This window comes from Python bivittatus, unplaced genomic scaffold (assembly GCF_059951505.1).
Source record: "Python bivittatus isolate LINGU-HERP-01145 unplaced genomic scaffold, Pbiv_v1 ctg000310_np1212, whole genome shotgun sequence".
Classification (NCBI taxonomy): domain Eukaryota; kingdom Metazoa; phylum Chordata; class Lepidosauria; order Squamata; family Pythonidae; genus Python; species Python bivittatus.
This window is the reverse complement of record NW_028277054.1, coordinates 5,706,586-5,723,978: the sequence shown is the minus strand read 5'-3', so window position 1 is coordinate 5,723,978 and position 17,393 is coordinate 5,706,586. Positions and strand designations below refer to the sequence as shown.

Genomic DNA, 17,393 nt, shown 5'->3' with positions numbered 1-17,393 from the left:
AACATTTAGTATTTCAACGGGAAAGTGAAAGGGAAAGAACTGAAAGACTTATACCAGGAATTGAACTATACCCAATTCAATGCCCTGGAACTCTTTTGCAAAAAGGGCATTGCTGGGTTTCAGTGCTTTAAAATCATTCAGATCAATTTGGGTCATTAAAAGCATGCATTTTAATGGTTCGGATTAGTCCAAGTGGAATCACACTCAGTTCAGAGATTCAGTCCAAAGAATTCTGAATATACAAAATGAACTGCATCCATTTTTCAAATCAATTTGGAAACCGGAATTGGCCTTGGCTACACGTAACAACTTGTACCCTGTCTCTAGACTTCCCCAGTTCCTGGACTCTAGCAGTGCCTCCCCAAATACCTGCATGAGATCGGGAAGTTCCATCAACAGAGCAAAGCCGTGGCTTCTTGTCTATTAACCAAATAATTCATTGCAAGAAAACTCCAGCAGCGTCCTGAATCTCAAGGAAGTGTGAAACTGACCAGTAACACCAGGAAAGACTGTTGAGATTGTGAACATACCACCAAAGCTCAAACCTCCAGAGAAATCTATCTTGCTCTGAAAGAAGACTTCCTTGCTGTAGGACTTATTGCATGTACCAATAAAGAACATTACTAATAAACCATAATCTCTTTAATAAAAATGAATAAAATAAACTCAGGTTAGGTCACATGCCTGGGATTGTCTGATATTCCACCAGGCATTATAGTCTATAAGGGGGCAAAGTCAGTTCAAAAAAGGGAAAACCCAAAATTGTGCCTTAACTTCTACCTAACAATCCTCTGCATTTCATTTGGCCTGTAGGACCAAATGTTGCTTCCCTGGAGATTATTTGCTTCTGATTCACTAACATCTTCTTCCAAATGTGTTCATGACTCCTGTATCACAATACACAGATACTGCTCAAGCTGACCCTAAAACTTAATTGCTATTCTCCTTTCACTATATTGTCAAACCTATGCACTTACTTGCCTCTCCTCCAGAGCAAGTACCCAACTTATCATTGAGCTGAGCTTGGCAAGGAAACTTCTTAGAAACACAGAATGAACTTCTTGAGATGAAAGAGAGACCTCCAACCCCCTTTGCTTCAAGAAATCTCTTGGGTTGATCTACTTACCCATAGTTAGAAGACATGCAAAGAGGCAGACATTGAGTAGGATTTTCATGATTCAAGACAGTATCTGGAGCTGGGATCCGAGCTGGTGGGGAAACTGTAAATTTGGTCAAGTCTTTGGGACAGATCAAATGTTTTACAAAACTGAACAAACACTTCTGAGAAATAGTGAAGCGGAAAAGGGTGGGGGTGGGGGGAAAGAACCACAACACCTTCCCTTGCTTCTCTCCTGCTGTCTTTTCAGCCTTACCCTGCACTCTTGCTCTCTTTTTAGTAAGGAAAGAAATTAATGATGAAGAAAAAAACACAATTCAGACTATTCCAGCCAGCTCCTACTGGATGTCTCTATTGTAGCACCATGCAGCCTGTCCAGAAGACTTTGATATGCTCGTTTTGCTTTGCAGATCATCAGAAACTGTAAAAAGGGCTACACAGTAAACCCTGATCACATCTGAAAAGCACTGTTTGTTCTTCTTGGAAAGATTCCCTGAAGAATTAACGTTCTTGCAGCTTTCCAGTGCTGCTGCAGAGCATCTGAAGACATTTGGTTGTGGAAAGGAATTTGGGGTTCTGTTTTTTTCTTCTTTTTTATGAAAATCATTCTGCTGTTCAGAGATGATTTGGCATCTGGAAAGCTTTGGGGCACACTGGCAGAGATGCTGGGAACATTCACAGGGAAGCAGCTACTTCCAGGTGGCTCCGAGGTTGGTCAAACTCACTGCTTGGGTGTTCAACTAGGGGCCCTTTGAAATCTTGGGCACACCCTCTCCAAAAATGGCCATAGACGAGGAATAAGCCTATTCATGCTAATCATTTCATTTTAATTCTATTTAAATTAAACAAATTCAATGTTCAGCCTTTCCCTAATTTACTGTTAACACATGTTCATATATCTTTATCTCTCAACCTGAATCTCTCTATCTTGATATCGCTCTTCCCACATTGAACTTTCCTTACGCAAATTTCCCCAAGGAAATTTCCTTCTTCTTTCTTTCTTTTTTAAAGTTATTGCTTCTGGTTGTATGCATCTTCTAGAGCTGTACTTTCAAATGTATTTTTCCAATGCAGTCTGGGGCAGCGGGAGGGGAGGAGGATGCTGACAGTTCTGGGCTTTTATCTACATGCAGCAGTGGTAGTGGGGTGTGTGTGTGTTAAAGTAGACAAGAGAGCAGACACAGTGTTATGATGCGAGCTCCACATCACATAAGTAAGTGTGTCAACATCACGTGTGCATACAATAGGGGCAGAACTGGAGTTACATTCACCAACTTTCCCCCCACCTAGACACTCTTGTCCACAGATCCGGAAGTTGCCCAGGTTGGGAAAACTATGGTAGACTTAAGCCATGGTTTTCATACAAACTGGGACCAGCCGTAGCACCAATTTTGTTGGGACCGTATTCTAATTTAATTATATGATCCAGAAGTCCAAAAATGACACTATATTTCATAATCAACCAATACAGTGCATTAAATAACATTTGAGACTAGTGGTATAAGGGCAAAGCTTAAGAAACAATTGACAATGAATGGGGAATGTATCAAATTGAATATATTTAAAGCTGGCCTAAAAAACAATCCAGCAAGAGGACTCTGTCACTGATCTGAACAATGCATTGAGTTCTTATTATTACTGTTTCTTGCTGAATGGAAGGCAGGGATGCTCAGAAAGTAGCAGGCTGAGTTCAAGGAGAAAAAGAGAAGCAGAAGCTCATGAAATGGCAGGGATTTGGGGGGAGATTTCAAGAAATGAACCATAGTGTTCAGGCATAACAAAAGGCAGAAACATAAACACAGCTACCTGTAGAGGTTAGACTTCCACTTTATTTTTTATTTTTATTTTATTTACCAAATGTGTCACCACCTTCTCGTTGAAATGATTCTTCACCTCCTAGCTTCCCATGCATGCTGAGCTCCTTCTAGTGCGTAAAGGGATCAGTTGGACTGTGGATGGAAACCCTCCCTGCCATCAGAGTATCTGACCTCTTGGCTTGGAGAGAGTATTCAATGTGGGCAAAGTTTGCACCAAATTGGGATTACAGTTTAGTTCAGTGAACAAATCAGGTCACTATTCACCAAATGCTACGCTTTCACACCACACAGTTCTTTTAAAGAATCATATGGCTTAGATGTTTGATTCACACAGCACATTAAATTATGGCTTCTTTAACTAAAGTTGATTGAGCCAGCCTCGTAGTCTGATTCTCACATATTATGCTAAACCATAATTTCTTGTTTGCAAGCCATGATGGCTAGATACAAACATCATGCTAAAGCCAAAACAATTAAAACTTGGTGTAATATGTAACAGGAAATCAGCCGTCCTAGGTAAACCAGACAGGAAACAAGACCAGATGAACTAATTCTACTTTATTGTAAGGCTAGATTAACAGAATCTTGGAAGTCTGAAAGTACAGATCTCCCACCCTCCCTATTTACCGCCCGAGTAGGTAGGGCGGGTCCTTCCTTTTCTTTTTCTGGCCGTTATTCTGTTGCGGACTCCTTTCTCTTTTGTCTGATCATTCCCTTGGCAGCATCTCTTCCTTTTGACTCTCAGGGCCACCCTCACATTCCATCACATGGGAGGAGGAATAACTTTGAGGGACAGGAGGAAGATCCGCAACCAAGACAAAGGTCAGATAAAAGAAATCTGAGTCCAGGAGAGAAATGTAATTTGAGAAAGCGTCTCAGGTAGGACCCTCCCTAGTTGTCATGAAAGATGAAGGGAAAGCAGGGGGAAGCACTTTCAGACTTGCAAGATTCTGTTACTGTAACCTTATCACAAGTAATATTAGCATTCATAACTTGATTTCCTAGTCTGATCTATCTTGAAGGGCTGACATCCATCTTGCAAGTCTGAACATGTTTCCCCCTCCCTTTAACTTCATGAGAATAAGGGAGGGTCCTGCCTGAGACACTTTCTCAAATTACATTTCTACCCCGGACTCAGATTTCTTTTATCTGACCGTTGTCTTGGTTGTGGCTCTTCCTACTGTTCTTCAAGGTTATTCCTTCTTCCCATTGCAATATATTACTTGTGTTCACATAACACACTTGAACAAGTCAGTTCATGACCTAGCAACTGCATTTGGCCAATGCATTAAGCCTGGTTTGTGTTCAACCTGGTTGATTTGAGTGTTAAGCAATATGTGTGAATGACAAATATATGCACTGGGGGGAGAGAGGCTGGAGAGGACATTCCAGGCCTCCAACCAAGCCTGCAGGCCAACTTTGCAGAAAACAGATGTTTCTTGTCTGCTTCCTTTTGATCAACTCAGTGGCCTCAAAACGCCTTTAGGAATTATGCTCCACTCTAAACTGCCAGGTGCATGAGAAAAAATATTTTCCATCAAGCAAGCTTTCACTTCACAGTTCTTTCCTGGCTGTGTCTCTTTCTTTCTGCTTTAAGGAAGCCCTCATTTCTCGAAGGTGCACCTGCTCAACCACAGTGGAAAGAAAAACCCAATCTCCTGAGATATTCCTAGAACTACACACATGTATGCTGATTTCATATGCCTGGAAAACAGCCTTTGCTAGAAGAAATCAACTGGAATTTGCCTGCGTGCATGAGAGATAAATGTAAGCCAGTTTGGTGCAGTCATTAAGGCACTAGGCTAGAAACTGGGAGACTGTGAGTTCTAGTCCCGCCTTAGGCACAAAGCCAGTTGGGTGACCTTGGGCCAGTCCCTTTCTCTCAGCCCTAGGAAGGAGGCAATGGCAAACCACTTCTGAAAAACCTTGCCAAGAAAACTTCAAGGACTTGTCCAGGCAGTCTCCAAGAATCGGACACAATTGAATGGATTAAAAAGAGAGAGAGAAAGAGAGAGAGAGATAGCGAGTGAATAAAACATATAGTTCATCACGTCATGATTTGGTTTGCTGTGGTTTAGTAAATAAATTCTTCAACAACAGCAACATCTGATACTCCAAAGCTTACTGAATTACAGTTTCTGACATCTTCAGCATTGGCTATGCAAGGGGAGATGATGCTGGAGTAACAGTTCTTTTAATAGTCTATGCCCTTAATTGATCCAAACATCAGCTTAAGCCTCCATCCATCATCAGAGCTGAGAAAAGAACGAGAGTCTTTTAGAGTTATAAGAAGAAACAGCATTGCTCTACTTCCCAATGGGCAACTGGAAAGACTATTAAACCACTCAAAGTTGACAATCTTATGGTTACTACAAAAGACACTGAGTCCATATCTCCATCCTGTGGGGGTTTTGGGGGGGTTTTTTTTGGCCTTCAAATCAGTTTTGAATCTTAGTTACCTCATGGCAGTATTCATTTTAGGAAGTGGTTTGCATTGCCTTCTTCTTCATAGGGCTGAGAGAAAGTGACCAACTCAAGGTCCCCCAGCTGGCTTCTGTGACTAGGGCAGAAGTAGAATTCAGGTTTCCCTATTCTTAGACCAATGCTTTAACCACTAGACCAATGTTTCTTAAACTTCTTGCTGTCAGGACCCCTTCCCACTTTTAAAAATTATGGAGGACCCCGACAGAACTTTTGTGTGTATGGGTTATATTTATCGATATTTACCATATTAAAAATTAAAATTGAAGCATATGTAGAATATGTATTTATTGAATTATGTAAAAATAACAATATTTAGCCCATTAGATATTAACATAAATACATAACATATTTTTCCTAAAAAAACTTTTTTTTAACAAATAAAAAATGAGAAGAGTGACATTGTTTTACATTTTTGCAAATAACATCAACATCTGGCAAACAATTTTGATTTTGTGGACTCCTGAGAAGGTCTTGAGGGACCCCCAGGGGTCCTTGGGCCACACTTGAAGAAACACTCCACTATACCAAACATTCAATCACTCTTTTGAGGAAGGCACCAGCAATTTTAACGCTGGAGCAATCAACCCAGAACAAGATCCTGGGTTCCCATGTCTCAATCAACCATGCTTAGCATCAGACGAGGATTCTATTCCCAGGCAATGTGACAGCTGCTTTTGAAAGACATTTAACTATACCATAGCAAGTAGATGAACCAAAGAAAGTGTTATCTGGGATAATGTATAACAACATTAGCAACTACTACACAAGGGACACCCCTCATCAAAAGAAATCAGATGGAGAGATGCTAAAAGAATGCCACTTCTCCTTTATAAGAACAAATATGGCCAGTAGAGAGTGGAGCCCCTGTCCTCCAACCCAATAACTCCATCAGTAAAGGCTGCTGGCGGGACAGAAGAAGAATTAAGTCCCTAAATAGCCTGTTAAGATGTAATCAGCAGACAATTGTTCTGAGAACAATAGTCTGGCTCCCTAACATGGGGGGGATCCCTTCAGAAAAGGATTCCTCTTACCTTGGGTCCCTAGTCTATTCTAGTTAGGTTGTTACCAATGAAAGCTTTCTTGGCTAACTTCTATATTATTCCCATATGAATTCTGAAATATCAACGTTGACAATCGCTCATTCAACTTTGACAGTGCAGATAAGGAGAAGCGCATCTCCCCCATCAGAGAGGGCGTCCCTCAACGTCAGTGCCTCAAGCACTCCAACAATTCTCCCATACTCTAGATGAGATACAGGGATGGGCTGCCTACAGCAGATGCTAGTGTCCATCAAGGACTTATTTCAAACTACAGAATTTAAAATGCGGTGTATCTCAGACGTCAAAGAGGATAATAAGGATAATGTAATGATATGTGTGAATGTCCTTGGGGCGGGGAGATGCTGCCTGGGGAATGATCAGATAACAGGGGAGGAGGGGGAGCCTGCAGCTGCATAACAGGCAGAGAAAGAAACTCAGAAAGGATCCTCCCTAAGCCAGGCTGTACTTTCCACTTGCGAGATTCTCTTAATGTAGCCTTATTCATTTGGTCGTGTTTCTTATCTGGTCCCCCTGGGAAGGCTGACTGATTAAGAGCTATCAGTCTGCCCCATGAGCAAAGCTATCTTCAGCAGACATAGAGGGTAGCTTGGTTAATAGGACACTGCCATTCCTGACAACACGACCTCTAAATGTTTTTCAGAGAGGAAAGACGATGGTCCACATGTGGGGATCATTCAATTACAAACACCCCACCCTCTTCCTGCAGTGCAAAACTCCCCACAAGTGCAAAGTCCTGCAAACGCCCACGAGTATGAACATAGCCAAGGAACAGAAGAAACAAGGAATTAACTCACTTTCCCCAAAAGGTGTATTTCCAACTTCAAAGCAATCACCTAACTCCCTTGAAGAAACTGTTAACTGACTCCCAAATAAACCATGCAAAGTGGTGTCTCCTTTATGGAATATAGAAGGATGTCTTTTCCTCTTTGAAACATCCTCAGTGTTTCAAATATTTGTCCAGTTTTGGCCAGGTTATATGCAGGATCACAGGGTCTCCAATTGCCCTGGTGGGGCATCTCTGCATGCCCCACCAGAGCTGGCAGATATTGAAGCTGAAAGTATTGAAAGCAGTTTGGTGCTTCTGCCCATTCCAAAGAAAAAGTCTGAACAGATTTTATGTTTGTCTAATTGATAATCAAATCTTGCAGTCTATAAGATTTCTTATCTCCCCATGGAGGGTCTTTCTTGGTGCTTTCCTACTCATGAAAATAAATATCTAGTCATGAGATAAGAGGAAATAGATCTGGATTTATTCTTTCCCTGTATTTACCTCAGACTTTTAATACACTGCTTATTATTGTACAATCTTTTATGAGCTGTTTATTTCCATTTGCATCCGTCCAACGATGTTTGTGCAGATCATGTGGAAGTGCTATTTCCTAATTTATGAGAATCTTTTTCTCTCTCTGGTATCAAATAGAAAACTACCCCAAAAAAGAAGAGTACATTAAAATTGAGGCACAAGTATAACCCAGTTTTGGAATTAAAACACACGATAAAAACAATTAGCAATCAACTAGATTTATTGGAAGTAAACGACAGCTATAAAAAAGACAAGGCACTAAATTGTTGGCTTATCAGTTGTAAAAGGAACAAGATAAAAGGCCAAAACCTCCACAAAAACTTGACAGATGTTGATTCTATATACAGTATATCAGAGATCATTGAACTTTACTGGCACTTAACAGTTTTGGGCCTTCAAAATGTTAACCAAATACCAGTACTTGCCTGGAAGGAATATTATAAGGTCATATGTGCAGATACAGAATATGTAATACTGTATATGGCTCTGAAATACTATAGGGCTAGTAAAACTTGAAGCACCACCCACAGATTCGGTATCACAAACAGTACACTAGTAAGACCTCTGAAGATGAGCAAGGCTCTAGGCCAGTGTTTCTCAACCTTAGCAACTTTAAGATATGTGGACTTCAACTCCCAGAATTCCCCAGCCAGCATGCTGGCTGGGGAATTCTGGGAGTTGAAGTCCACCCATCTTAAACTTGCCAAGGTTGAGAAACCCAACTGTATATTGTACTAGAAAACTCTCCTCTCTTTCTCCAAATTTGGACCCCAAAGTGATCCAATTCCAATTCCCAATCTGAGATAAAGGTTGGTAAATATATTTAAATTGCGATGGTGCATTTGAAGCTAAGCGCTCATCCAGGTCAAAGTAATTTTTTATAAGAAAAATGAAAATAATTGTCAGCCCTACCAGGTAGACCAGGAGAAGAATCAACTCCACAGGGAAGTTAAGACAACTTTTATTGAGAGCAACTACAATAACAGAATTTTGCAAGTCTGATTGTGCTACACCTTATCCCCTTTTAATACCCATGCAAATTAGGGAGGTGTCTATTCGAGTTGCTTCCATATACTTCCTGCTTGTTTTGGACTTAAGCTATGTTTTTCCCCTTGTCACTTTTGGTAATGGATCTGGCCTATATCTGTCAAAGTCATCTTCCCTATGCTCTACAACAATCTGTTATCTGTAGTTTGTTTGCTTGATTAACCAGGCTTATTTTTTCAGGAACTGACTGTATGAAAACAACTATTGGGAAACATGTATAAAAATGCAAACCATATTTGTGTTATTGTTTTTTTTAATTACAAGCAGACAGATGGGAACATGACAGAACAAGTGAAAATTGGAATCAGCCCTACAGCTGAAATAAATCAATCTGTTCATCTTGATCCTACAAACTCCACCCAACGCTTAGCTTTTATCCAGGGCTGCAGGAAGAGGCATTGAACGTGCCCACCAGCGATCGCTAAACTCAAATTCTCATTCTTTCTCCACCGCTGCTAGACATGAGAATTACTTCTCAGCCAGACTGATAAAGGGACTGATGGTTATCAAAAGTATGAGCAGATTCGGTTTTCGAGAAAAATGAAGCTTTCGCCCATTTCTCTTCCTTTCCATTGGGAGAGCCCTAAAAAGTGGGGAAAGATTTTGGCACTGGAATAGACTATATAAAGAGGCTTCATGTGAAAGTCAAACACTTGCTGGAATCCTTGTGTGGTAACTATAAACTTTCTTTCTGATAAATACAACTAATCATAACTTTTAAGGTTTGTTCTTTGGATTAAGACAGGGTTTCTCAGCCTCAGCAGGTTTAAGATGTGTGGACTTCAACTCCATATATCTTAAACCTGCTGAGGTTGAGAAACTCTGGATTAAGAGTTTGTTTCTAGAATTGTGAAGTAGGTCTGACATTGTCTTGGCTAGTGCTGAAGGAAATTGAAGACTATATATTATACACCCATCCAATAGTGAATCTCCTGAGAAACACAACTGAACACTAATTCTCATCATAACCACCTAGTGACAACATTAAGGAACAGACTACCCCACAGCCTATCCAGCTATTGTTGGAGGACACTGCTGGACATCAAAAAAATTAACTCAAGTGCTCTGAGCACCCGGAGAATGAACCTTTCCTGATCTTGTTTTGAAATACATACAATTGGTAGAAGGTCCAGAAGCTGGAAGCAAGATGGATCTGATGATCTAATGCATCTGATGAAGCATACATCTGATGAAGTGAGCTGCGGCTTGCAAAAATGTATTGCTTTTAATAAACTTTCTTAGCCTGAAAAGGTGCTACCAGACTCTTGATTTTTGACCACCATGAGCATGACTGCACAAAAATCAAGCAAGGAGTTTCCTAAGAAGGATGCCAGAAAGAGTTGGGATGAAGAGTCCAAACCACCTGGGAATGGCACTACCCACCCCAGAGTACAATCGAACTGGAGTTAAAGAATCCCATTGGCTGACAGTTGAGGATTCTTGTTGATAGGTTGGTGCAGAGGCTGGTGTGCATTGGATAGAATGATTTGCACTGTTCTCAGTAGCCATGATGTCAAATCCAAACAAATAATCACAGAGAACTTTATTTACACATCCCTTCAGGCTGAACTGCATAGGTAATCCCTCTGTGGAGAAAAAGAAAGATGGTGAATGCCTAGACTGGATGAATTGAAGCCCATTCCTCTTTTCCCTCTCTGAATATTTTTCATGGCAGAGCTAGCTGACCTGAGACCCTCCTGGTATGTTGGGCTGCAGTGCCCATAATCCCCAATCTTCAGCCTTTCAGATTGGAGGAGTATGGCAATTGTAATGTAAAATACTAGGAGGGTATCTTTGTCTGCAGTTATCTCAGTGGAACAGAGATCATGAAGAAATTAGATTCAACTAACGGAAGAAGGTAAGATAGAACCTAGAAGAAATTATGCTGGATTTTCTCAAGAAAGCTGGGAGAGGATGTGAGGATATGGGTGTGAAATTCCAGGGAGGGAGGGAGGGAGGGAGGGATGTCATCATTACTCCTATCATCTGGGGGAATGTAGCGCACAGCATGCCATTTTTGTGCAGTCCACAACAAAAATGTGCCTCTCTGGTTTATGGCTTAGCATGTTGTATGAACACAACCAATTGTGGTTTATCCAATTCGCCATTACTAAACAAACCAGAGAGCCAGTTTGGTGTAGTGGTCAAAGCAGCAGGCAAGAAACTGGGAGACTGTGAGTTCTAGTCCCGTCTTGGACATGAAGCCATCTGGGTGACCTTGGGCCAATCTCTTTCTCTCTCAGCCCTAGGAAGGAGGCAAGGGCAAACCACCTCTGAAATCCTGCCAAGAAAACTGCAGGGACTAGTCCAGGCACTTGCCAGGACTCAACACTGAGAGAGCCAGTTTGGTGTAGTGGTGAAGGCACCAGGCTAGAAACCAGGAGATGGTGAGTTCTAGTCCTGCCTTAGGCATAAAGCCAGCTGGGTGACCTTGGGCCAGTCACACCCTCTTAGCCCCAGGAAGAAGGTAATGGCAAACCACTTCTGAACAACCTTGCCAAGACAAGCAGGGTCATTTTATCACGCTTGGTGGGTGTTTAAAAAAGCTAGAAAATGTTGGAATGTTGGAATGTTAGAAATTGCACACAGTGATTCAGAGGATTTTAAAGACATTCAGCTGAAATCAGTACTTTTCCTACTGGGACTGCTGGATAAACAGTTAGAAAAAAAGCCATGAAACATTGTTTTTATATATGATAACTGCAGCAAGATTATTGTATGCACAAAGATGGAAAGATTTGGCAATACCTACAATGGAGGAATGGTTGGTAAAGACGACAGAACTTGCTGAAATGGCTAAATTGACTTGTTTGATTAAAGAAAAGACAATTATCTATGTTTATTGGTGGCTGGAAACCCTTTATGGCATTTTTTCATAAAAAAGAAAAAATGAACTTATAATTTATGGTTTTGATGATTAGAGAGATTATAGAAAGAAGAGAGTCATGATATAACTTTAGAGAGGTTAAATATAATTGTACTTATAACTGCTGTGAAGAAGATTGGAAGCTACGCCTTTCTATCTTTCTATCTTTCTGTCATTTTTCTTTTTTTCTTCTACTTTTTTTCCCCGCACTTTTAGCTTTTTCTTGTTCTCTCTCCCTTTCTCTTTCTTTTTTTTCATTCTGTTTTCGTTTGTATTACTATTTCTTATTGCTATTAAAACTTTCAATAAAAATTATATGAAAAACCTTGCTAAGAAAACTGCAGGGACTAGTCCAGGTAACCACCAGGAGTCAAAACTGACTTGAAGGGACAAAACAACAACAACAACACCCAACAAATCATGGCTTTGCACAATGTATGAACCCAACCTGTTGGAATTGAAGACAAACTTCCTCAATCTTGAGGTACAGCTCTACCCCTTTTGATTGATGGCAGATGTCATCCAAAATCAAGCAAATGTAATTTAAGGAAGGTTGGTCTAAAGAGATAATTACCAATTCCTGAATCCAGAAATCCTGCAGCACAATACAGTTCATCTCCATTGCAATAAGCAACATCTTCATTACATTTTTTTTGCAGTGAAAAGCATGCTGGGCACTGCTTCCCATTTGGCACCGTCTTTTCAGGCAATGCTATAGAAAAGATGGAACAATCAGACTTGGGATGAGAAACAAATACATTCTCAATGAGAAGGGCTTTAAGGGGAATAATCAGGAAAACATTGTCTTCACCAGGATTTTTTTAAAATTCTGAACCTTTATATGGCTGACCAACCACGAACTCTAAGTTTATGCCACATTTTCAAGAAGACTATACTCTAACAGACTTGCTTCCTTTGATATGCAACCTTGGGCCACAACGATCAGAGGGAATTCACTTGTGCATAGAAAGAAGGGGATGTCATCCAATGGTCTGTCCACTTTGTGTGATGTGGAATCATCACAGCACTTAATGTTATTTTTTTGTTAATTATTAATAACACTTATTAAGAATATTCATGACAATGTCTTTCAGGGTCTCTATGATCTCAGTGAAGAACTGCAGGTTCTGAGTCTGGGGCTTAGTTGAGTGAACTTGCTTGAGCAGTGTTCTTATGAGCAGGATACTCATACAGCATCATCTCCTCTCTGATGGGTAACATGAAACCTGAATAGACCAAGGCTTATTTTGTACAAATGCATACACATTCTAATTCCCCAACATGTACCAAATATGCTTGGGAAAACTTTTACTCTTGCTTTAGATAGAGTTTTGAGCTTAATTTATCACTGCAAAGTGTGGTAGGTGCTGATATTCTTTATTGCTTTCAGTCCTCTGCTTACTCTTTTCTCCATTACTTTGCAATGTCACCACCTGATCCCATTTCTTGTTTTGAAAAAGCTCCATGGGGGAATGTGTCCCTGCAATCTCTTCCCTTGGGAAGAAATCCAAGTCTGAGTCCCAAGAATAAGGAAAGGATATAATTTCCTAAACTGCAGCTTCCAAGTATGTTGGGACCATATCTCCCCAGAATTCCTAGTTGCAGAGATGATTATGCATTGAACCTCACAGCCACCTCTCAAACATCTCTTAATTAATGGGATACAAGGTGTCTGCCCTTACTCATGAGAATTTCATCAACCTTTCCATCCAATCATGATGTCAGCTGAAGTGGAGAGCAAGACTGGGAAAGCTGAGCGATAAGAACCTAACATTGACATACCTGGAGGAACAACCCTTCTACATTCATCTCTTTCACAGCATGTCAACTGGACAACCACTGTTCCTGTCCGGCCCAGATTAATTACTTGAATGCCTTTGTCACAAACGATGGATGGGACACAACTCTTTATAATCTGTGATATTCCTGTGGAGATGAAAAGAGAGAAAATGTGTTACCAACAGAACAGACAGTGATGGGCACTGCAGAGTTAGTGGGAGGCATTTGGTAGTCAGACCAAGAAACACATTGGTGCTCTTTTTCATTTTCAAAAGCCAACCAATCTGTTGGGCAAATCCAGTGGGGTCTTCCAGCTGAGGAGTTCTTAGTCCTTCCACCAAAGATTTCTCCCTTCAGAATTCAATCCAAAGAGAATGAGTGGAAAGAGGTCTTGGAAGCAGGGATCTGCCACTGAAGTTTTAATTTACCATACTTCTCTGCCCATAACAAGTATTAACTATATTTAATTAATATAATGTTAGTTACAGTCAGGATAAATGAAAAATTTGGTTCTGGCCTTGCCTATTTCTTGGACATCTAGCTCCTGACATATCCTATGGATGGTTTCCCCATTCCAAACTCCCTGGGGCCTGTAGGAGAGGCAGTTTCTTGTACTTACCGAATGGGGTGCGCAAATAAGTAATGCTGCATCTGTCTTTCCCAGGAGCGCACATAAGCATGTCCCCAGAACAATAATCTACTCCAATGCATTCTTCACATTCCAGAGATAACCCTATGGCAACAAAAAAGGGGACAGCAAATTTCCTTTTGGATCCTTTCTTTTTCCTCTGTCCAGGTTAAGACCAAGGCCATAGCAAGCTTTCACCAGCATCACCTGAGATGGTCAGGAGGAAAAGGTACCACTTGACAGACCACATGGAAGGAATTAGGACAATGATGGCGAACCTATGACACGCGTGTCAAAGGTGACACACCACAATGTTTGGGGTGACATGCCAGTGTTCACCAACACCTGACAACAACTATTCTCCTTTTTTTAGTTTCCAAAGAAACTGAGTTTGTTTCACTTGTATTCCATTTTTGTAATTATTTATGTTTCTTTTTATAATACAGAGCACCACACATGATTGAACTGTATTTTTTTTAAAAAAAGAATTGTAAAGAATTGTTACTCTTTTGTTTGGGGGGGCGGGGGACACACCAGCAGAGTCAAGTTAGGCATTTTCCGAATGTTTGACACACTGAGCCCAAAAGGCTCGCCATCACTGGATTAGAAGCTTCTTCTCAACTATGGCACCTTCCAGATGTTTTGAATAACAGCTTCCACATTCCTTGACTATACGCTAGCCCTATGGAGTTTATGGAAGCTCTATTCTAAAATATCCAGAAGGAACAACTTTGCCTAGACTTCCAAACATTTTCAGGACAGGTACATAAACACATAAATAAAACCATTTGTGAAATTGAACTCTTACAGTGGTTCATTGGGTAGGTGCATAAGAACACTGGAATAGAGAGAAAAATCAAAAACTTCTCTTCTTGTATTTTTTGGTTAGCTTCCAAGTTCCACCCTCCCTCTGTATGTACGTATCTTGCCAGCCTGTCTGGTAGCTAGCTTGGTTTCTTTTAACTCCCTCCCAGTTAAGCATTTCTGCTAGATATCGATCACGGTCACATTTTCATTCTTGTTCAACTTTCGCATTCCAAAAAGTCAGAAAGGGGAAAGACCGGGGCTAATTTTTAACAGAGATTCATTTCTTTGCATCCAGAAATTGCAACTAATTTACCAACGTGGGATTATAAAAGCAACAGAATTGTATCAATCCATTTATTTTTTAAAGCATTTTGCAGCAACATTCTGATCCTGTGTTATATTCGTCTCTGTAGAGATTGTACTACCATCTGCTGGTCCTGTACAGAACCTCAAATGGGGCAGGTCGAGGAATTCTGGGAGTTGAGGTCCACACAACTTAAAGTTGCCAAGTTTGAAAAACACTGACCTAAACATTTAGTCAGCTCCCAAAAAGTATGCCAAAAAAGTTATTTCTCTGTTGGCCTACTCCAGAGCCAACAATCCAGTCCTGTGTGTGTCACAAGTTCTCTTGGAAAAACATGCTGTGAATTTTCAGAGACAGCGAAAGGCATTGCAGCCACTCTCTTAAAATATTTATCACTCTTACCTACTTACCTTGGACAATGAGGATGGCAAGAAGAAACATGGTAGGTGAAGTCTCCATGACTGGTACTTTGTTCAAAGTGCACTTGGAAATCCTGAAAGGAGGAAATTCTCTGACTTTGCCTGAAGCTGATGAAGCTTTATTAACAGCAGAAAAAAACCCGCCACTTCATGAAAAGGAGGCGGATTTAAGAAATGAAAGTGGTTTTCTGGAAGGAAAAAAAAAAAAAAAGGAAAGAAAGAAGAGCAGGAATCCTTTACAGGAAACCAAATCTATTTGCTTCCTGTTTAGTCTTCCAAATGTTATTTGAACAGAAATGTCACTTTTGGGTGAAGCCAAGTAAAATATTAAACATTTAGTACCTGGCCAAAGCCATTTTTACATATTTTGCTCCATATCAGTTAAAAGTTTCCAATTCTATCCTCCAGAAGAAAATAGGGAATGCTTATTAGGGACTGTTGAATTGCTCTTGGAAATCTGTTCTGCATCAGCGTTTTTTCACGGGCTCCACTCGAATGTGTGATATCCACCCTCCTGTTATTCAGAGCAAAGCCTGGCACTGCAGCATTCATTCTCTTGCAGTAAAACCAAAGCAAGAGCTTTGCGGTGCCTTAAAGACTAAAAGTCCTTAGAGCAAAGCTTTCATGGATCACAGCTCCCTTCAGAAAATACACTGCAAGAGGAGAGGTGTGACTGTCTGGGGTACCCAGAAATCAGGCGGGGTCTGGCAACACCTTTTCAGACTGACAAATTTTACTTAAAAAGGCAGAAGCAATCTTGAGCTGCACTCCTCCTGATCATAAAAGATGGAAGGAGAGAAATTAGACTCACTTACTACTGGAAGGACTAGAAATCTGGAAAAATAAAGCGCATTGCTGCCAAATATTGACTGTGATTACCAAACATGCTTTAACCAGGTTACTGAGCTAACCTATTCTCTTGGTTTGCCTTGGAACAGTGCCCCAACCAAATGATCTGGGTTCACAGCACGCTAACCCCAAAGAAGGTAGGGGAAGTCTGCACCCCTTGCCCTTTGCAATGCTTTTTGAGAATGCAGATCTGCTCTGGGTCATGTGACCAAGGGAGAAGGGGGGCTTAGAATGGAGCAGTTGGCAACCTTCTGAGCTGCTGCTCAACGGCCTCTCCCATTTTTTTTCCTGGATGATTGATTGATTGGTTGATTGATTGACTGATTGATTGAGACAGCCCCCACTCTGATCTGGATCATTTTCAGTTTTGTTCTTTCTTTGTGTATGGCACTTTTATTTCCCAAGTTTCAATAAAAAGCCAATAAGAAGACTTGAGATGAGACTTCTGATGAATAGCAGATGTATTTTGATCAAGACACAGCTGGGTGACCCCAATCAACACATTAACAAGAGATGTTGATGGAACCACACCTCACAAAACAAACATCAGAGGCTTTATAGACATTTAAATCTGGAATCAGATAGTACATCCCCTCATACCCATACAAGGGATTTTTGGGACGGTCTGAGCAAGTGAAAGGTGGTTCTTAGGAAGGTAAACTTAAATGTAACTTTTTCTTCTGGTGACCAAGGGAATGGCATACCAGATTCTTCTTATCTTTCTCTAGAATGCAGGGCCTCACAACTGTTGCAAAAAGCTTGGTACAACATTGAGCTTGTACTCGGCTAATTGCTTATTCGAAGACAATCGGGCATTCAGCAAAGAGATGGGGGGGGGGAAGAAACCAGTGCTCTTTACAAAACAAAAGCAAGTTAACCCTTTAGAAATAAAATAGAGTGCACTGTTACAGG

General features: G+C 40.7%; 1 protein-coding gene across 2 annotated transcripts in view; it reads right to left on the bottom strand.

Moving 5' to 3' along the window:
* LOC103059483 (phospholipase A2 inhibitor gamma subunit B-like) overlaps window positions 1–15,964 on the bottom strand; it is a 29,582-nt gene extending 13,618 nt beyond the window's left edge. Inside the window, exons 1-6 of one of the 2 annotated variants that reach the window (XM_088139953.1) lie at window positions 15,624–15,964; window positions 14,094–14,207; window positions 13,478–13,621; window positions 12,270–12,407; window positions 8,506–10,415; window positions 1,127–8,384 (exon numbers count right to left, since the gene is read on the bottom strand). In XM_088139953.1, the coding sequence (XP_087996079.1) occupies window positions 10,132–10,415; window positions 12,270–12,407; window positions 13,478–13,621; window positions 14,094–14,207; window positions 15,624–15,672 (729 nt within the window). In that variant the 5' untranslated portion in view covers window positions 15,673–15,964 and the 3' untranslated portion in view covers window positions 1,127–8,384; window positions 8,506–10,131. Of the gene's footprint in view, window positions 1–1,126; window positions 10,416–12,269; window positions 12,408–13,477; window positions 13,622–14,093; window positions 14,208–15,623 lie in introns of both variants that reach the window. The other variant, XM_088139952.1, reaches the window with a different exon arrangement.
* Window positions 15,965–17,393: the final 1,429 nt, after the last annotated feature.